This window comes from Schistocerca gregaria, chromosome 5 (genome assembly GCF_023897955.1).
Source record: "Schistocerca gregaria isolate iqSchGreg1 chromosome 5, iqSchGreg1.2, whole genome shotgun sequence".
Classification (NCBI taxonomy): domain Eukaryota; kingdom Metazoa; phylum Arthropoda; class Insecta; order Orthoptera; family Acrididae; genus Schistocerca; species Schistocerca gregaria.
The window spans coordinates 303083114-303105735 of NC_064924.1; the positions used below are offsets into that span (position 1 = coordinate 303083114).

The 22622-nt window shown below is 42.2% G+C and overlaps 1 protein-coding gene across 1 annotated transcript in view; it reads right to left on the reverse strand.

The window, feature by feature from the left end:
- Positions 1-21598, reverse strand: part of LOC126273173 (dnaJ homolog subfamily C member 13) — a 337754-nt gene extending 316156 nt beyond the window's left edge. The window contains exons 1-3 of the mRNA XM_049976652.1: positions 19326-21598; positions 18973-19243; positions 66-266 (exon numbers count right to left, since the gene is read on the reverse strand). Of these exons, the coding sequence (XP_049832609.1) occupies positions 66-266; positions 18973-19243; positions 19326-19393 (540 nt within the window). The 5' untranslated portion in view covers positions 19394-21598. The remainder of the gene's footprint in view (positions 1-65; positions 267-18972; positions 19244-19325) is intronic.
- Positions 21599-22622: the final 1024 nt, after the last annotated feature.

The following is a 22622-nucleotide window of genomic DNA, read 5'->3' on the forward strand; positions in this document are numbered from 1 at the left end:
CAGTACTCCATCATTTGAAAAAGTGCAACATATGATTTTTCAGATTGCGTGTTCATATTACTCACCATTCTCCCAAAGCCACCACAAACAATTACAAATCCTCCAGGGTAGTCACAGACATCAGCCATTCCTTCGATGTCTTTATAATAATATGAAGCCAGAACATGTTTTGTTGTGGGATCCAGCTGGTCTACTGAATATGGCTTCACCTCAAGCATTACTGGGAGTCTTGTGTCAGACCAGTGATGTTTGTATGCGTGATATCTCTAGAAGTACAAAGGAAGTTGGATAATTCAGCGGGCAATAAATCAATCAATGTCACTGATATCTATACAATAATAAAAACAAGTCATTGTCAAATTTTTTTCCAAAATTTTACACAATACTTTAATGAAAATTTGGATGGACATAGTTTACACATTTTTTAAACGACAGTGTACAGGTTTTCTGTTAAAACCAACTACTAGAAAGAAAATGCTGTGCTGTGAAAACATCCAATTTTGATTTCTTTTATACAGTCAGTTTCGAGTTCGACTGCAGGGCATTTAAACCACTAGAAAAAAGTTTTTCATATATTTTCTCTCTCCTAACATATATTTTCAAACAAAAATTGTATATGCAACAATGTGCTGTTGTGTTTTGTTCCTTGCCATCAGTTTTACAGAAAACAGGACAGTTATATTTATGACTTACTAGTTTCTGATTAGAATACTATGATGGTATCTGAATCATCACACATTTTGTAATTCCACACATTCAAGTTTAAAACTACATGAAATATTGTCATTGAAGCTACTATGCTCACAAATCCAGCAAATGGAGAGCTGCCTCTCATACACTGTGTACGAATGACCCCAACTGATTTACCCATTCATTTAAAATGATTTCAATTGTCAATCTAGGTTTCATTTGCAATAGCAATAACCAAGGCTCTAGGACAGAGAGAGGGGTAAGAGAATAGAAAGGGGGCAGAGAGAGAGAGAGAGAAAGAGAGAGAGAGAGAGAGAGAGAGAGAGGGGCGGAGGCGGGAGAAGGAGATGGTCAAAGAGAGAGGGAGGAGGAGGTAGGTAGCTAGGTAGGTAGGTTGGGGAGCACAACGGAGCAAGGGACCAAACAAAGAGGTCATCAATTCCTTGATCCAAGAGTGGTGCATCTGCAAGTAGAGACGTCCACTGAAAATTTTTTCTGATCTGGTAGAGAGATCCACAACAGTAAAAGCGAGAAAGATCAATTGTAATAGGCATCTTATGTACCATCAGTAATAAAAGCAAGACGAATGAGATAGGGAAGTCAGCCGGTGGGAGTCTTGGGGCTCTGCTTGTGACAGGAAATGTCCCACCCACAGCTGTCCCACCACTGATCCATTACAGTCAAGTACACCCACTATCCAACAGAGTGTGACACCCAGAATACAAAATTGAATGCAGCAGAAAGGAGGCAAACCAAGTCTAAAAGCAATTAAAGCACATTTGTAATTTCCTTAATGGAACACAGCTTCTTGTGTTTACTTAGGTTATGCCATTCCATCTCCCAAAGTCACAAAACTTTGCGGAGTACTGAACACAGGACACATTCGGAGAAGCCGATTTCCATAAGCGATTTCCTCATAGCCTGTTTGGCAAGTTCATTGCCTGGGATTCCGACGTGACCTGGAATCCAGACAAACACCACTGAACGACTGGACCGTTCCAGGGCATAGATAAACTCCTGGATGATAGCTACCACAAGATGACAAGGTTAGCACTTGTCGATAGCTTGTAGGCTGCTCAAGGAGTCAATACACAGGAGAAATGACTCACCTGGGCAAGAGTGGATGTGCTCAAGAGCATAAGATATGGCCACCAGCTCAGCTGTGAAAACACTGCAGCCATCTGGCAAGGAGTGTTGTTCTATATGTCCTCTATGAACATAGGCCAAGCCAACATGACCATCAGCCATCAAGCCATTGATGTAAACCACTTCACGGCACCAGTACATGTCGAGAATCTAAAGGAAGTGACAGCGAAAAGTCGCAGGGTTAACCGAGTCCTTACAGCCATGTGAAAGGTCCAGGCAAAGCCGCGGCCTAGGTGTACACCATGGAGGTGTTCATGAATGAACCTCAAGTATAAGTGGTAAAGGCAAGGACTCCAGTTCGGAGAGAAAGCATTGCACACTGCAATTGTAAGCCCTGACCTGGGCCGCCGATGCGGGAGATGAACCACTGTGGGTGGGAAAAGGAGACGGTAATTCAGACGCACAGGAGAACTACGAACTTGTGCAATTTAACTGGCAAGCAGTTGTGTACACCTAGCCTTCAATGGAGGGACTCCAGCCTCCACCAGGATTTTGGTCACTGGACTCTTCCTAAAAGATCCTGTCTAGGCGAACGCCACAGTGATGCACTGGGTCGAGTAAACACAACATTGAGGGCAATGCCGAACCGTAAACCGGATTCCAATAGTCTAGGCAAGATTCAACCAGGGCTCTATAGAGCTGCAGCAGTGTAGAGCAATCTGCACCCCAGTTGGTGCTGCTCAGGCAGGGGAGGGCAACGAGGTGCTGCCAGCACTTTCACGTAAGCTGATGGAGGTGAGGAAGCTAAGCCAATCGGGTGTCGAAAACAAGTCCTAAGAATCAACATGTCTCCACTACGGTGAGTGGATCGTCATTAAAGTAAAGTTCTGGTTCTGGATGAACGGTGTGATGCTGACAGAAGTGCATAACACACGACTTTGCAGCTAAAAACTGGAAATTGTGGGCTAGAGCCCATGACTGCACCTTGTGGATGGCTCCCCATAGGTGTCACTTAGCAGCACCATACTGGTAGAGCAGTACAAAATGCAGAAGTCATCTGCATACAGAGAAGGTGAGATGGCCCTACAACTGCTGCTAGACCATTAATGGCCACTAAAAATAAAGATACACTCAATACGGAGGCCTGTGGGACCCCAATTCCTGGGTATGGGGGGGGGAACTACGGGAAAGCACCAACTTGGACATGAAAAGCACGAAGCGACAGGCAATTTTGGATAAAAATCGGGAGCTGGCCTCGGAGAGCCCACTCGCACAATGTGACAAGCATATGATGTCGCCAGGTGGTGTCATACGCTTTTCATAAATCAAAAAAGACGGCAAGCAGGTGTTGGCATCTGGAAAAGGCTGCTCAGAAGGCAGACTTGAGGGACACAAGATTATTGTTGGTAGAGCAACCCCGGTGGAAGCCATCCTGACCTGGAGCCAGTAGGCCACATGACTCCAGGACCCAAACCAACCACCGACACATAATACATTCTAGTAGCTTACAAAGAACATTGGTGAGGCTGATTGGCTGATAGCTATCCACATCAAGCAGGTTTTTACCGCGTCTGAGCACCAGAACTATGGTGCTCTCCAGCCACTGTGATGGAAAGACACCATCGCACCAGATCCGGTTGAAGATGATGGTATGTCACTTGTAGTCAGATGAGATATGTTTAATCATCTGACTGTGGATCCGATCTGGCCCAGGAGCTGTGTCGGGGCAATGTGCAAGGGCACTGATGCGCTCCCACTCTGTAAATGGGGTGTTATAGGGTGCACTGTGGCATGTAGCGAACAAGAAAACTGTCCTTTCCAACCACCTTTTGAGTGTGCGAAAGGCTGGAGGGTAGTTCTCCGACACAGAAGCTCGAGCATAGCACTCAGCAAAATGTTCAGCAATCGCATTTGCGGAGGTAGATAACACGCCATTGTTGTTAATGCAAGGGACCCTTGTTGGCGTCTGGCACCCAAAGAGACGTCTACATTCATGTTACCATGTGGTGTGGGGACAGTGGGGGGAGGGGGGGGGGGGGGTGGGAGTCAACAGTGAGATCAGAGGTTAATGTTCCCCAGTCTGCCTTGTTTCAAGCCCATCTGGGCAGGAGTCTGTGGGCCTAACACTGGGGCACTGACAGGAAGTTGGGGAAGTGGTCACTACCACACAGGTCATCATGTGCTCTCCAGTGGATGGATGGGAGAAGTCCTGGGCTGCACGTGGATAAATCAATGGCCGAGTAACTGCCAAGAGCCACACTGAAATGTGCGGCGGCCCCAGTATTTAAGAGGCAGAGGTCGAACTGAGGCAGTAAAGTTTCGACATCTCTGCCTCGGCCAGTAAGTACGGTGCCACCCCATAAGGGGTTAGGAGTGTTTAAATCTTCCAAAAGTAGGAAAGGTTTAGGGAGTTGATCAATCAGTGCAGCTAATACATTCAGGGATACTGCACTATCTGGAGGGAGATATGCACTGCAGACAGTTATTTCCTGCGTCATTCTTATTCTGACAGTCACAGACTCAAGAGGGGTTTGAAGTGGCACAGTTTCACTACAGACTGAGTTTAGGACATAAACGCAAACTGCACCTGACACTTGATTATAGTCACTATGGTTCCTGTAATATCCCTTATAGCCACAGAATCATTCCAGATGTGGAAAGGGTTCTTCCGGATGCCGTGAAGGGTACATGGTGCACCCATCTGCAGGTGGTTGCTCATGTCGGCACCAATGATGTACGAAGCTATGGATCGGAGGAAATACTCTCTGGCTTCCGGCAGCTATCTGATTTGGTGAAGACTGCCAGTCTCGCTAGCGAGATGAAAGCAGAGCTCACCATCTGCAGCATCGTCGACAGGACTGACTGCGGACCTTTGGTACAGAGCAGAATGGAGGGTCTGAATCAGAGGCTGAGACAGTTCTGCGACCGTGGGGGCTGCAGATTCCTCGACTTGCGCCATAGGGTGGTGGGTTTCGGGTTCCGCTGGATAGATCAGGAGTCCACTACACACAGCAGGCGGCTACATGGGTAGCAGAGGTTGTGTGGCCTGGACTGGGTGGTTTTTATAGGTTAGATGGCCTCTGGCAAGTACAGAAAGGGCAACAGCCTCAAAGAGTGCGGGGCAAAGTCAGGACATGCGGGAACCAAGCAGCAATTGGTATTGTAATTGTAAACTGTCGAAGCTGCATTGGTAAACTACCAGAACTTCAAGCTCTGATAGAAAGCACTGAAGCTGAAATCATTATAGGTACCGAAAGCTGGCTGAAGCCAGAGATAAATACTGCCAAAATTTTTACAAAGGCACAGACGGTGGTTAGAAAGGATAGACTGCATACAATCGGATGTGGTATGTTTGTCGCTGTTAGTAGTAGTTTATCCTGTAGTGAAGTAGAAGTGGATAGTTCCTGTGAATTATTATGGGTGGAGGTTACACTCAACAACCGAGCTAGGTTAATAATTGGCTCCTTTTACTGACCTCCCGACTCAGCAGCATTAGTGGCAGAACAACTGAGAGAAAATCTGGAATACATTTCACATAAATTTTCTCAGCATTTTATAGTCTTAGGTGGAGATTTCAATTTACCAGATATAGACTGGGACACTCAGATGTTTAGGACGGTTGGTAGGGACTGAGCATCGAGTGACATTATACTGAGTGCACTATCCGAAAATTACCTAGAGCAATTAAGCAGAGAACCAACTCGTGGAGATAACATCTTTGACCTACTGATTACAAACAAAGCGCAGAATCGGGAATCAGTGATCACAAGACCGTTGCAGCATCCCTGAATATGGAAGTAAATAGGAACATAAAAAAAGGGAGGAAGGTTTATCTGTTTAGCAAGAGTAATAGGAGGTAGATTTCAGACTATCTAACAGATCAAAACGAAAATTTCTGTTCCGACACTGACAATGTTGAGTGTTTATGGAAAAAGTTCAAGGCAATCATAAAATGCGTTTTAGACAGGTATGTGCTGAGTAAAACTGTGAGCGACAGGAAAAACCCACCGTGGTTCAACAACAAAGTTAGGAAACTACTGCGAAAGCAAAGAGAGATTCACTGCAAGTTTAAACGCAGCCAAATCCTCTCAGTCAAACAGAACCTAAATGATGTCAACGTTAGCATAAGGAAGGCTACACGTGAAGTGTTCAGTGAATTCAAAAGTAAAATTCTATATACCGACTTGACAGAAAATCCTAGGAAGTTCTGGTCTTACGTAAAATCAGTAAGTGGCTCAAAACAGAATATCCAGAAACTCCGGGATGACAATGGCATTGAAACAGAGGATGACACGCTTTAAGCTGAAATACTAAACACCTTTTTCCAAAGCTGTTTCACAGAGGAAGACCACCCTGCAGTTCCTTCTCTAAATCCTCGCACAAACGAAAAAATTGCTGACATCAAAATAAGTGTCCAAGGAATAGAAAAGCAACTGAAATCGCTTAACAGAGGGAAGTACATTGGACCTGATGGGATACCAATTCGATTCTACACACAGTACACGAAAGAACTTACCTCCCTTCTAACAGCCGTGTACTGCAAGTCTCTAGAGGAACAGAAGCTTTCAAATGATTGTAAAAGAGCACAGGTAGTCCCAGTCTTCAAGAAGGGTCGTCGAGCAAGCAAAACTATAGACCTGTATCTCTGATGTCGATCTGTTGCAGAATTTTAGAACATGTTTTTTCCTTGTGTATCACGTCATTTTTGGAAACCCAGAATCTACTCTGTAGGAACTACCATGGATTCCAGCAACAGAGATTGTGTGAGATCCAACTCGCTTTGTGTGTTCACGAGACCTAGAAAATATTAGATACAGGCTCCAAGGCAGATGCTACTTTCCTTGACTTCTGGAAGGCGTTCGATACAGTTCCGCACTGTCGCCTGATAAAGTAAGAGACTACAGAATATCAGACAAGCTGTGTGTCTGGATTGAAGAGTTCTTAGCAAACAGAAAACAGCATGTTGTTCTCAATGAAGAGACGTCTACAGACGTTAAAGTAACCTCTGGCGTGCCACAGGTGAGTGTTATGGGACCATTGCTTTTCACAACATATATAAATGACCTAGTAGATAGTGTCAGAAGTTCCAAGCAGCTTTTCACGGATGATGCTGTAGTATACAGAGAAGTTGCAGTATTAGAAAATTGTAGCGAAATGCACAAAGATCTGCAGCGGATAGGCACTTGGTGCAGGGAGTGGCAACATAGACAAATGTGATGTATTGCGAATACATATAAAGGAGGATCCTTTATTGTATGATTATATGATAGTGGAACAAACACTGGTAGCAGTTACTTCTGTAAAATATCTGGGAGTGTGCATGCGGAATGATTTGAAGTGGAATGATCATATGAAATTAATTGTTGGTAAGACGGGTACCAGGTTGAGATTCATTGGGAGTGTCCTTAGAAAATGTAGTCCGTCAACAAAGGAGGTGGCTTACAAAACACTCGTTTGACCTATACTTGAGTATTGCTCAACAGTGCAGGATCCATACCAGTTCGGGTTGACAGAGGATATAGAGAAGATCCAAAGAAGAGTGGCGCATTTTGTCACAGGGTTATTTCGTAAGCGTGATAGAGTTACGGAGATGTTTAGCAAACTCAGACTCATACTCTGCAAGATAGGCGCTCTGCATCACGGTGTAGCTTGCTGTCCAGGTTTTGAGAGAGTGCGTTTCTGGATGAGGTATCGAATATATTGCTTCCCCCTACTTATACCTCCCGAGGAGATCACGAATGTAAAATTAGAGAGATTCGAGCGCACACGGAGGCTTTCCGGCAGTCGTCCTTCCCGCAAACCATAGGCAACAAACAGAAAGAGAGGTAATGACAGTAGCACATAAAGTGCCCTCCGCCACACACCACTGGGTGGCTTGTGGAGTATAAATGTAGATGTAGATGTAGATGTAGGGCAGGAGTCCACATTGTCGGGAACCATGTTTCCTGGAGGCCAATGCAGAAAGCAGGTGTAAAGCTTAACAGTTTCCGTAGCTCAACTAGGCAACAGAAAAGACCACCGCAATTCCACTGGAGGATGATGTCATCATGAGATGAGGCAGTTTACGCCTCAGGGTCACCTGGTGCCACTGTCTTACTGCTTGAGCAGTCTATATCCATTGGGTCTGAGGGTCCGGTGAGATCTAGGTCCTCAGCAGATGCCAGAATCTCCACCTTATCCCCAGACGCAGAGCTTGTAGGTAGCGGTGGTATGGTGCGACCACAATTTCCTTGGTCTTGGGAGTCTTGTTTTTGGACTTTCCTGGTTGCTCCTTGGGTTTCTCTGGCAGGGAGGGCTTCACTGAATCAGTCTCCGGGACTGAGGATGAGTGTGAAGCCCTACAACCAGCTGCTTTTAGGCACTTCACTTCAGTCACTGGCAGGCATCATCTTTCACACTAGCAGAAACCTGGGAAGGGAATAATCCAAAGGACCCCTTCCTGGTGAGAGGAGCCAAAGAATACTTACGCTTCTCCAGCTGAGAAGTGGAGATTGGTGTCCCCAATGGTTGGGGGGTAGTGATCCCCAGGTAGGGGGTGCAAGAGCAACGGAGGGGGTAGTGCTCCCCATCGTCAGGGGGGCAGGTGTAGCCTTCTGGCTCTGAGAGGCGACTGTAATTCACAGAAATGATGGGGCTACAACTATTCTCGTAGCAGCGGCATATAAGGAGGTCATAGCCACAGGATGTAAGCACTCTTATTTTCTCTTAGCCTTGGTGTAGGTCAGTCAGTCCAGTGTCTTGTATTCCACGATATTCCTCACTTCCTGTAAAATCCTGCAGTCTCGCGAGTAAGGTGAACGATGCTCTTCACATCTGACACAGATGGGAGGTGGGGCACTTGGCATATTGGGATGTGATGGATGTCTGCAATTTCGACATGTGACGCTGGATATACAGCGGGAAGACATATGACCATACTTCCAGCATTTAAAGCACCTCATTGGGGGAGGGATATATGGCTTGACATCACAGCGGTAGACCCTCACCTTGTCTTTCTCAGGTAAGGTGTCACCTTCAAAGGCCAAGATGAAGGCACCACTGGCAACCAGATCATCCCTCAGACCCCGATGGATGCACCACACAAAATAAACACCTCTACACCTCTCCACTCTAAATTGGTGTGCAGCTCGTCGTCAGACTGCAAAAGAAGATCCCTGTGGAATATGATACCATGGACCATATAGAAGCTCTTATGTGGTGTGATGAGAACATATCATCCCCCAACTTGTTACAAGCGAGTAAAGCCCACGAGTGGGTAGAGAATGTTGTTTTTATCAAGATGACCCAAAGCGCATTTTGGACAAGCCCTCCACCTTCCAAAACTTGCCCTCTAAATGCTCTATAAAAGACTGTGGCTTCACTGAAACAAAGGAGTCCCCATAAGTTATCGTACATACGAGATACCGGAGTGAAAAAGTTTCACTGCCATCCTTAGCCTAGCATTCCTCCCATGGTGTGGCAATGGAAGGGGAAGATTTAGGGCCATACTTTCTTGCATTTCACTGTGACTTGGAACGCTTAGAGACTGCTGTTGTCCGGGGGGCGGGGGCAGTCGGGGGCGGGAGGCAAGGAGCAGTTGGGGGAGCAGGAAACAGTGGGAGGGGTGGGAGGAACAGGGGGGTGGAATATGAGGGGGTCGGGCAGCGAGAAGGCATGAAGGTGTAGGAGTAGGGGCAGTGTGAGGGGGTCTGTGGAGACAGGGGAGGGGAGGGAGAGGGTGGTGGGCGAGACCAAGGAAGAGTATGTGGGCCAAGGGGGTAGGGTCAAGGGAGGAAGAGGGTGGAGGGCAGGAAGAGGGAGGGGGAGTGGAGGGGGGCAAGGAATGGGTAGTAAGGGGGGAGTAAAAGTTACAGATGGAGCCCAAGGGTTGACTGCAGTAAGTAGTTGCAAGTAAACATAGGTTTCAGTACTCATGCAGAGTTTAAGAGAATGGCACAGAATATAGCATAGCTTTTACAATGAACTAAGGGAAACTTACTACTCAAAGGAACTAAGTTGACACCATCAGTTTGTCATGTTTAATACTACAGTTTCATGTGTAGTGAGTAACAGTACTCTCATTCAATAGAATGGCAGTCCATGCCCAGTTCCTTATTCAAAAGCAGATGTACATCAATTCAATTATCCTCGTAAATCCTCAGTTTATGTCTTATAGACTTTTCATTTTGGCGTCTTATTTTAAAGTCTTTGCATGTAAATCAAATATCTATTGTCTTTAAATGGAGCGGGCTACAGTCTTGCCGTAGTGGATACACCGGTTCCTGTCAGATCACCGAAGTTAAGCACTGTGGCCGGCACTTGGATCGGTGACCATCCAGGCTACCATGTGCTGTTGCCATTTTCCAGGGTGCACTCAGCCTTGTGATGCCAATTGAGGAGCTACTCGACTGAATAGTAGTGGCTCTGGTCAAAGAAAACAATCGTAACGACTGGGAGAGCAGTGTGCTGACCACACGCCCCTCCTATCCGCATCCTCAGCTGAGGATGACATGGCACTTGGATGGTCCCAATAGGCCACTTGTGACCTGAAGACGAAATGCTTGAAACAGAGCATGTGACTAACATGTAAGGACACAGACGACAAAAAAAAGTCTTGTAAGCTGAATTGTACCTCAGTTAATGTCAAATAGCCAGGAGTCACTACTTAAGACCAGCAATTTAAATTCTTCCACAATGAGCAGAAATATCAATTTGTAGCTCTTCATCTGCCCCAGTTGTCTCTGTAATATGCCTTGGCCATATAATGACAGCATGTAACAGCAAAGTTAAAAAGCTGACCACAGTATATTACCAGACAAAACTCAATTAACTGATGAGGCTGGCTGTTTTCTGTTAACTTCTAATAGTTTTTAAGGTATACTTTGACTTGTTCCACATCTCTGAAGGTGGTTCTTTTTGATGGGATCTACCGAACATAGCTGATAGATGGACAGATTAAAAACTGCCAGTGGACAAAATCTCCAACACAAAAAATATCCTGGTAGAGCAATTGAAGAAGAAAGAAGTGAACATTAATGTAAACATTTATAAACAAAACAGAAGAAAAGCATAACATCACAATTGAAGGAAAGCCACTAAAAACTTATTTGTAAATTTTATGACAATAGTACGAGAAGGATACACTGCCGCTCAACATACAATGGAGACTCTGATTGTAAGTCATAGACAGGCACAACAAAGAGACTGCTTAACAAGCTCTTTGTGTGTGTGTGTGTGTGTGTGTGTGTGTGTGTATGTGTGTGTTTTGTATTATTCTGAAAAATCTTACATGTTTAGAAGTCTTTTTTTTGTGCAACTCAGCAATTATGTCCACTAAATGGTGAGTAGCCTATCTTTTTCATAATATTCTCATTATTCCATCCTGGATTTTTCATTATTTGTAAATTTAAGTGCTTTGGCTCTCATCACTACAGATGAGAAGGAAGAAGAAATTTAAAAAACAGTTTGCCTGTTTAATGCAGTCAGACAGAATTTCCTCAACAAGACAAAGATATTGAATGGATAACTTGCTATAAACCTCTGCAGAAGACTATCCAAGAGCAACAGCTGAAAGGGTCTTCGCACATCCTCCGAATATTGAAATATCAACCACTAAGGCCAATGAAGGAATTAAGGTTAGAAAGTGAGGATGGAAAAGAAAGAAATGTGGAAAGGGAATAGAAAAACGACTTACAGAAATGGAAACTGATTGTAAGACAATATTTTAAATGTTTAATACGCAAATACTTTCCCACGGTAAGCTGTGGAAAGAGCACTAGAATGCGCCGGTACAGAGTATCCCAGCAAGTGGATAAAGCAACATCTCTCCGTAGAAACATGCACTACATGAACACTGACGGCTGTGGCGTGCACTCTGTGACCCCGAAGTTTCACATGTGCTGGAGCACCGCACGCGTGCAGAATTTCTGGCCGGCCCTGGTCTAAGACGTTCAGCCTAATCGGGTTGCCTCCAAACAGGTCTCTGATGATTGTCTGGTTGATGGCATATGTGACACTCATAGGTGAAGATAACGGGATGCAAATCCTCGACAGTTCATTTGGCATGTTGTTGGACCCATCTGTACTGTGCTGCATGGTGTTGTGGTTGCAAAGATGGAGCTCGCCATGGACGTTGGGAGTGAAGAAGTGCCTTGTGCAGCCTATTGCGCACAATTTTAAGTCTTAAGACAATGTCCTGTTGCTGCACAAAAAGCATTATTAAACATGGTGGCATTGCTATCAGGGTTCCTCCGAGACGTAATCCGTAGGTAGCGGTCATCCACTGCAGTGGTAGCACTTTGGCAGCCTGAGCAAGTCATGTCATTGACAGCTCCTGTCTCTCCATCTCCTCCATGTCTCAACAACATTGCTTTAGTTCACTCTGAGATGCCTGGACACTTCTCTTGTTGAGAGCCTTTCCTGGCACAAAGAAACAATGCGGATGCAATTGATCCACAGTATTGACCGTCTAGGCATGGTTGAACTACAGGCAATGCGAGCCATGTAGCTCCTTCTTGGTGCAATGACTGGCAGTGATTGGCTGTTGGACCCACTCCATCTAATACACACTGCTCATGCATGGTTGTTTACATCTTTGGGCAGGTTTAGTGACATCTCTGAACAGTCAAAAGGACTGTGTCTGTAATACAATATCCATCGTCAACATCTGTCTTCAGGAGTTATCGGAACCGGGGTGCTGGAAAACTTTTTTTGAGGTGTGTATTGGAGATGAAAGGTCATTGGTATACATAAGAAAAGAAAAAGTAAAGACCCGCAGTTGGAATCTTGTGGGACACTACATGCAAATAGTTGCCAGTTGGATGATGCCCGATCACTTAATACATGTGTCTTTCCTAATGACGCCCCATTTCCTGACATAAATATAGAATTTCAACCATTTTGCAGCACTTCCTGTTATGCTGTAATAATCTAATTTACTTATATGAATATAATGATTTACACAGTGAAATATCTTTGACAGGTTACAAAATACACTAGTAATCTGTAATTATCATTTAATGAAGTAAGTACATTCTCACTATATGTGTGCAGAAAACCATTGAGATTTCTGAAATATGACTGACAATATATTATTTGGTGTGAATACTTTTGGAATAAAGAAGATCACCTATCAAAAAGGGGAAGTGTTTAGTCGTTGATAAGTACACACAAAAAGAAAGGAAACTTGCTGGCTTTCAGACTAATCCTAAAACTAAAATATTTTCTTTCTTTTTAGCATGTGCCTAACAACAACTCAACACTTCTGCATTTTGGTGAGTCACCTCCTGAAATCAAAAGATATCTGCATTTTAACAGAAATTTTCTACAACATTTATTATTTGCTGTGAGACGGTTAAGAAGCAGATTGTATGTACCTTTTCTAAAATTACAGACAATGCTAGCAAAAGTGAAATTTTATGGAATTTTACAGTATTTCTTTATATCTTCTTGAAACACAGGATTAACTTCAGCATATTTCAACCATTCATAAAATGTTCCACTGATAAATGACTGGTTACACAGGTAATTAAATATTTACTAAACTCAGAAACACACACTAACTCTGATGATAAAGTTTAATTTTAAACATTTACGGTGAACACTGTGTATGTGGGTATGATGATGGTCACATTCGTATTACTTCAGTTATATGTAATGACAGGACTGAGATATTCCACATCCGCTTCTACTGAGCATGACAATCCCATCTCTTCTGTAACAATTATGAAACACTTGTTTAAATGTTTTGAAACACTGCACATGTATGTTAGCAATGTATCATTTGTTCCTAATGCTACCTGCCCCTCTCCATGTATTCTTCTAAAAGTCTTCTACCTCACTATATCCCATACTGTTCATTTTGCTATCTGACAAGATTATCCTTTCTTCTTAATTCTCGACCTCCACTATCGGGTGGAGAAATGTAGGGCCCCTTGAATAGGTCAGGCGTGCACTACACGCCAGAAGCGGCTACGAGGGTAGCGGAGTACGTGTGGAGTGCACATGGGGTTTTTTTAGGTTAGAGAATTCCCTCCCTAGGCCCGACAAGACGCCTCCTGAGACGCAGCAAGGCAGGAGTAGGCAAAATGCAACAAGGAATAACAATATTAATGTGCTAATAGTAAACTGCAGGAGCGTCTATAGAAAGGTCCCAGAACTGCTCTCATTAATAAACGGTCACAACACCCATATAGTACTAGGAACAGAAAGTTGGCTGAAACCAGACGTAAACAGTAATGAAATCCTAAACTCTGATTGGAATGTATACCGCAGAGACAGGCTGGACAGTGAAGGGGGAGGCGTGTTTATAGCGATAAGAAGTGCAATAGTATCGAAGGAAATTGACGGAGATTGGAATTGTGAAATGATTTGCGTAAAGGTCACGGTTAAAGCAGGCTCAGACATGGTAATTGGATGTCTCTATAGGTCCCCGGGCTCAGCAGCTGTTGTGGCTCAGCACCTGAAGAATAATTTGGAAAATATTTCGAGTAGATTTCCCCACCGTGTTATAGTTCTGGGTGGAGATTTTAATTTGCCGGATATAGACTGGGAGACTCAAACGTTCATAACGTGTGGCAGGGACAAAGAATCCAGTGAAATATTTTTAAGTGCTTTATCTGAAAACTACCTTGAGCAGTTAAACAGAAAACCGACTCGTGGCGATTACATATTAGACCTTCTGGTGACAAACAGACCCGAACTATTTGAATCAGTTAATGCAGAACAGGGAATCAGCGATCATAAAGCGGTTACTGCATCGATGATTTCAGCCGTAAATAGAAATATTAAAAAAGGTAGGAAGATTTTTCTGTTTAGCAAAAGTGACAAAAAGCAGATTTCAGAGTACCTGACGGCTCAACACAAAAGTTTTGTCTCAAGTGCAAATAGTGTTGAGGATCAGTGGACAAAGTTCAAAACCATGGTACAATATGCGTTAGATGAGTATGTGCCAAGCAAGATCGTAAGAGATGGGAAAGAGCCACCGTGGTACAACAACCGAGTTAGAAAACTGCTGCGGAAGCAAAGGGAACTTCACATCAGACATAAATATAGCCAAAGCCTTGCAGACAAACAAAAATTACGCGAAGCGAAATGTAGTGTGAGGAGGGCTATGCGAGAGGCTTTCAATGAATTCGAAAGTAAAGTTCTATGTACTGACTTGGCAGAAAATCCTAAGAAATTTTGGTCCTATGTCAAAGCAGTAGGTGGATCAAAACAAAATGTCCAGACACTCTGTGACCAAAATGGTACTGAAACGGAGGATGACAGACTAAAGGCCGAAATACTAAATGTCTTCTTCCAAAGCTGTTTCACAGAGGAAGACTGCACTGTGCTTCCTTCTCTAGATTGTCGCACAGTTGACAAAATGGTAGATATCGAAGTAGACGACAGAGGGATAGAGAAACAATTAAAATCGCTCAAAAGAGGCAAGGCCGCTGGTCCTGATGGGATACCAGTTCAATTTTACACAGAGTACGCAAAGGAACTTGCCCCCCTTCTTGCAGCGGTGTACCGTAGGTCTCTAGAAGAGCGAAGCGTTCCAACGGATTGAAAAGGGCACAGGTCATCCCTGTTTTCAAGAAGGGACGTCGAACAGATGTGCAGAACTATAGACCTATATCTCTAACGTCGATGAGTTGTAGAATTTTGGAACACGTATTATGTTCGAGTATAATGTCTTTTCTGGAGACTAGAAATCTACTCTGTAGGAATCAGCATGGGTTTCGAAAAAGACGGTCATGTGAAACCCAGCTCGCGCTATTCGTCCACGAGACTCAGAGGGCCTTAGACACGGGTTCACAGATAGATGCCGTGTTTCTTGACTTCTGCAAGGCGTTTGACACAGTTCCCCACAGTCGTTTAATGAACAAAGTAAGAGCATACGGACTATCAGATCAATTGTGTGATTGGATTGAGGAGTTCCTAGATAACAGAACGCAGCATGTCATTCTCAATGGAGAGAAGTCTTCCGAAGTAAGAGCGATTTCAGGTGTGCCGCAGGGGAGTGTCATAGGACCGTTGCTATTCACAATATACATGAATGACCTGGTGGATGACATCCGAAGTTCACTGAGGCTTTTTGCTGTGGTGTATCGAGAGGTTGCAACAATGGAAAATTGTACTGAAATGCAGGAGGATCTGCAGCGAATTGACGCATGGTGCACGGAATGGCAATTGAATCTCAATGTAGAGAAGTGTAATGTGATGCGAATACATAGAAAGATAGGTCCCTTATCATTTAGCTACAAAATAGCAGGTCAGCAACTGGAAACAGTTAATTCCATAAATTATCTGGGAGTACGCATTAGGAGTGATTTAAAATGGAATGATCATATAAAGTTGATCGTCGGTAAATCATATGCCAGACTGAGATTCATTGGAAGATTCCTAAGGAAATGCAATCCGACAACAAAGGAAGTAGGTTACAGTACGCTTGTTCGCCCAATGCTTGAATACTGCTCAGCAGTGTGGGATCCGCACCAGGTAGGGTTGATAGAAGAGATAGAGAAGATCCAACGGAGAGCAGCGCGCTTCGTTACAGGATCATTTAGTAATTGCGAAAGCATTACGGAGATGATAGATAAACTCCAGTGGAAGACTCTGCAGGAGAGACGCTCAGTAGCTCGGTACGGGCTTTTGTTAAAGTTTCGAGAACATACCTTCACCGAAGAGTCAAGCAGTATATTGCTCCCTCCTACGTATATCTCGCGAAGAGACCATGAGGATAAAATCAGAGAGATTAGAGCCCACACAGAAGCATACCGACAATCCTTCTTTCCACGTGCAATACGAGACTGGAATAGAAGGGAGAACCGATAGAGGTACTCAGGGTACCCTCCGCCACACACCGTCAGGTGGCTTGCGGAGTATGGATGTAGATGTAGATATATGTACTACACTCTCTATTACCTGGAGTATGTCTTGTAAGGAGATACAGCATCAACATTTGCACTGTTTCTGGCTGACAAATACAGTTTGCCTTTTGTTTCACAAGATACCTTTATTTCTTGGGTAATCTATGGTTTCTTTGAAGACTTTGGGAAAAGCATTCAAAAGAGATACGTACTTTATCAATAAAAATGTTTTTTTTTTTTCCATTCATGCTATAAGCAATGTAGACATCACTCCAGTTCATGTCTTTGGGTGTCCTAAAATAAGTTTTGGCTTACTGACTATACCCTTTAATTCAGATTTGATATATTTTATACCATGTTCGATTTAACATTGAATAAAAGGAATTGTGAATGTGTGAGATGCCACTGACTATCGGTTTCATACTATAATTTTGTTTATTAGATCTTCATGTAAATATATTATCAATTGCTGTTTGTAAGCAACTACCTAAACCAGCTAGGAAACTTGCGAAAATAAAGAAAATAAATTTTTCACTCGAGGGAAGATTTGAACCAAGGACCTCTTGTTCTGCAGCTGCTCATGCTAACCACAGGACCATGGTGCTCCTAAGCTCATGCTCACCTTGATGTTGCATGGACTACTCAGTTGGTATATTTTGCTTATTTTTTCATAGTTCCACACAACTTCCTGTTTTCTCGATATATCTGAGTTCAGTTTTTCAAGGCCTATCCACTGTGCCAACTTATAAGTAAATCTGAGGGGGGGGGGGGGGGGGGGGGGGTGCGATGGGGAGGATCCCTTGTTAGTAGTTCATTAATTTTACTTCTTAGCCTTTGAATATTTTAATGCAATAAAAATAATTGGCATTTCACATTGACTGAGACGAAACTGGGTGGAAGTATAATTTCTGATTATTGCTGAAAAGTCTTTAATCAACAGCTGTTTGTACTGATACAGTATACCAGAATTATTTAGTTTGGTTTCTTTCTCAAACTGAAGGTTTGTTACAGTCCTAATGTCTCTTAAAACTTTGTTTCTTTCTGTCCTCCCTCCCCCTAAAAGTGAGTGTTCTGAACCATGTGACCACTGGTATTTTATCAATTATGACAGCACCTTCCACTCTTAAATTTTCTATTAGCCCATCTAGTTTGTTCTTCCATTTCCTGTTGAGACTAGTATAATCCCACCTATTTACAGAATCAATAATAACCATGTCAATATGTCACCCCGCATCTAGCAAAAGCAACCATTCAAACAACACAATAACAATCCTAACAAAAAGTTCAAATGAAGCCAAGCAGGGTGTTGAGAGCACATGCAAACATAATACTGGTACGTCTCAATGCTGATACAATATTTGCCACATCACATCTACAGTGCACACAAGATTCTGTCAACACTATTAACCAACCCAACCACTACAACCATGGTGTCTTGCTTGGTGAAGTCTGCAAACTTATCCTAAATCCCCATCACCTTCTCCGGACTGGCAATAGGTTCAAAAAAATTGTGACCGTTTACTTTGATTCAAGTCATCCTGCAAAAGTTGGCCAACACCTCTAGCCTCTAGCATTACAAATACCTTCCCATATAATTTGATCTTCACTGACTTTCCTACCTGGGTCCTCCACCTAAGAGGTATCACTACTTCCTGATGTGAAGCTATTGTTCTATCTAAATGTTGTAAATTTTTAGCTGCACTAAAAAGTAACAAGAAAGCAACAATTTTAATTTGTTTTGAATGTAGTTTACTAATTCTCACCCTACACTTCAGCAGTCAGTAGTCTCTGTCTTTGCAAGATATTATCCGTAACTTGACATTAACATCAAGGACTCGTCTTAAGTGGTGAATGGAGCTTGCCTCCTCCCTTTCCTCACTCAGAATAGTCAGCAGATATTCCTGATCACTAATGATTAAGACTGTCTGACAACAGTGAGCCTTTATGTCAGAAACACTGTATAATTAACAGATACTTTTTCATTAATCCATAGATAACTCCCATTACATGCAAGTGGTCAAAACTTACACTTACTGTGTACCTTGTCTTTGACTACAAATAAGTAGTTCTTGTCTCGCGTCTCTTAATTGAGACGGTATGTGAACATAATTTATTACATTTTCCCTAGTTACTGCAAGTATTTCTAAATAGCTTTGCTTGTTTTAAATATTGTTGCTTGAAGTACATAGAAGAAAGTACTTTCACATTTTTTAAAGAAAGCTCTTTTAAAACAAAGGAAGCAAGTTACTTTTTGTACAGACTTCCTGTTAAGCGAAAAAATGAGTTCTCGAGAAAATCTTTATCACAAAGCAATAATATAGAACAGTGGGGCTCTGCTGAACAGGGTCTTTTAATCTCTTACCAACGTTTCTTTAGGCTTCTCCGCAAATGAGGCCCGGAATTTTAAGGCTTCTGTGAGGAGCTGGGCTCTGTGCTCTGAGGAAAATCTCATTGAATCATTCTTCTTGTCTTTTTTCATAGTTATTGTAAATTCATTTGACAACTGTCCAGCAACCTTAACACTAGGAGATACATTGATAAAGTCGTTGTAGAGCCATCTATTTGTAACTTCCAGTGTTGAAGGGTTGTAAGTTGTTATTCCAGCTGATCCTATTGAAAACACTCTTTTGTACCTGTAACAATAACCAAGAAGCAACAGGCAACAAGTAGTTTTGTCGAATTATATTATTAACAACTTACAGCTAAAATACTTACTTCCCTTTCCATGAATGTTTTGTGACGAGAAAGCACGCCACATCTTCGTTATCTTTCAAAGGAATCATCTTGTCACATTAAACACGATGCTCTTAAAAAATATATACGGTAAGGATGGATCATTACGCCCAGTGTAACTAACGACGTTAAACGCCAGTAATTAATCGTAACTGCATCGTAAAAGGCAGTTCCCAAACCACGTGAATAATTGTATTTTGTTTTCACAACACGTCAAATGTCAAACACAGTGACGTCTGGGGTACATTATACACTGATATCAATCGCAGTTTACTCATTGGCAGCATCTGTATGCTATCGATGACGAACTTGTTTATTTAAGAGCATTTCGGTCAAATACCAATGTTCACTATTTCAGTACATAAACTGCCGTTCAAGTCATACCAAACCACCGCTATCGCCATCACGGAAGGGGTGTTTTGTTAGTGTCAGCTGTTTCCCTGTCGCAGTGGTGCCAAAATACTCAATATGTAATGCGTAATATAACCTTATTGTTCCAGTTCGAAAACATGGGGAGAATGATACCACAGTTATCGCCAACTGATGAATAGGACCACCTCTTTTCCGCATCATTCATGTTTCTTTAACTTTTGTTAATGTTCGCTGCCTCTGACGTGCATTGCATCAAAGTTCCTTGAAGTTATGGCGCTGTTGTAAACTGTTTGTTCGATTTTTCCAAAGCAACACGAAGCAGTAACAGTAGCACATAATGGTTTAGATCTTTAAAAATGTGTTGCTATCACCATCATGAAGAGTCTTGACGTCTTGTGACATCCATTAAGTAGTTGTTTTATGGCTGTATGTTTCAGGAATGCATCTAGATCATGCACCTTTATTGCAATGACAATCAGGCTGCAGATTTGATAAAAATAACTTCATACTGAAAGAGCCGTAGCGTTCAGGTGTTTACCAACTTTGTGTACTCTGTGTTATATCTTGTACAAGTCTATCCATTTGAGTAGTATTGAATTACAGACCCTACAAATGTTTTGCATGCTCACCGTTTTGTAAATAAACTGCAGTTGCCCCGTATCTGACTAACGAATCTTAGCTTGTCATTCTGCCCACAGTCAAGTCTGTATGGCAGTTCCACGTTCTGCACATTGTTATTCACAAATATTTGTGCTACAAGAATGGACGTAGCTGTGGGTCATATAAACAAGTATTTATTCAACGTGACTGGATCTAGTTGTGACCCATTAACCCTATAGTCAAAGAATACCACACTTTTATGTTTCCTGAAGTGCACATTTTGGCATTTCTTTACATTAATATCTAGTTGTTAGTCTTTGGGCCAGGTTGATATTTTGTCAAAATATAACTGGTTGTGTCTGCAGTTTTTGACATGTGCAACTTCCTCATATATAACTGCACCATCTGTGAAAAACCTAAGATTGCAACTATTGCTATCCGCTAGGTCATTAATATGTAATGTGAACAGCGACAGCCCTATTATATTCTCCAGGGGCTCAGCAGATTTTACATCAGTGTTTGTGGATGGTTGTCCATACAACGTAATGTTGTGAATATTGCCTCTAAGTAAATTTTTGATCCCATGCAAACCCGGTTAGATGTCCTTAAAGAACATATTTTCATTGGAGGATGCCATTGTGGTATTGACCCCATAAGGTTTTGTGAAAGTCCAGAAATAGTGTTTTATTTTGCGTTCCTCTATCCATAGCATTGCGTAAATCATGACAAGAGTGCAAGTTGAGTTCCAAACACTTACAGTGTCCCCCTCTTATTTCTTTCATCAGTGGTATAAAAGAAATTCTGGAGGTTAAGAAGTGGTAATGTTGCTGCTGAATTTTAATTTATGCTTCTGTATATGTCCGTATGACTGCTTAACAACTAATGCTATGTTAGTTGCTTCATAATTAATTATGTTTATCTTTAGTAAGGCCCATTTTCTGTGCATAGTGTGTATATGACTAGCAGTCATAAGAAACAGTGTACATATACTTCAAAGAAACAGCCATGAGCAAAGTGAATAGGAGTTGCAAAAATTCAAAATAAAAAATTGTGGAACATCAATTCAATGTATTTAAGTTTTAACAAATTAAAGACTGTGTGTTGAAATCAGTTAGTAGCAAGCTCTGTATCTTAAGAAAATTTTGTTCCAACCTTAAGTTGTGTAGTATTTGACTGCCAAGATCTAAAACTCTGATGACCAAGACTCTAAAAAATGAAAATCATTTGTGATCTAATGTCAAATAAGTGCATTTTTAAATTGTCAAAATATTCCAGCATTATTTTATACATTATGGTTTTCAGTTCTTCATGCTGTTTAGAGCTCAGAGTTTGAGGTGAAAGGTCTAAAATGGAAGCTGTAACATCATCACATTCACTGTCCTGGAACTTCCATAGATTCATTGAAAGTTGTATAGCCTAATTTCAGCTGTATTTAATTATAGCTGTTGAAGCATATGGGAGATAGAAAGCAAAAAGGGACCTCTTCTGAGAGAAGTAAAATTTTCAGTACATCCAGAAACACTTGGTAATGTCTAAAATACCTTTTTTTCATTTTTTGGGTTCAAATTAATGATGTAAATAAAATAAAATAAACTTCCACATGGGAAAAATATATTAAAAACAAAGATTCCAAGACTTACTAAGCGGGAAAGCGCCGGTAGATAAGCACAATAAATAAAACGGGGGCGCGCGCGAGTGCGAGTGTACACCTGTCCTTTTTTCCCCCAAGGTAAGTCTTTCTGCTACCGGGATTGGAATGACTCCTTACCCTCTCCCTTAAAACCCACATCCTTTCGTCTTTCCCTCTCCTTCCCTCTTTCCAGAAGAAGCAACCGTCGGTTGCGAAAGCTAGAAATTTTGTGTGTGTGTTTGTGTGTTTTATTTATTGTGCCTGTCTACCGGCGCTTTCCCGCTTGGTAAGTCTTGGAATGTTTGTTTTTAATATATTTATCATTTTTTTTTTTATTGTAATAATTTACTTCATTCTGTACATGCTCGTATTGATTGAAGGTTGCAAGAGCCCAACAGGAATTAATATTATCATTAAAAGCACTCAATGTTAGTCTTCTGAAAACAGATCTCTTCTGTTACGGGGAAATAACATTGGCCCAACAAGAGGCCCCTTTTCTAAATTTTGGAGCTGTGTATGGAGCACTACATGAAATAATATATCCTAAATTTATAGACTTTTAAGAACTTCAGAGTAGCTTTGTATAAATGAAAATCATTATGTAAATACAATAATGCCAAACAAGACAAGTGGCTCCTTTTTACACTAGACTGTAAATGCCTACATATGTTACCAAT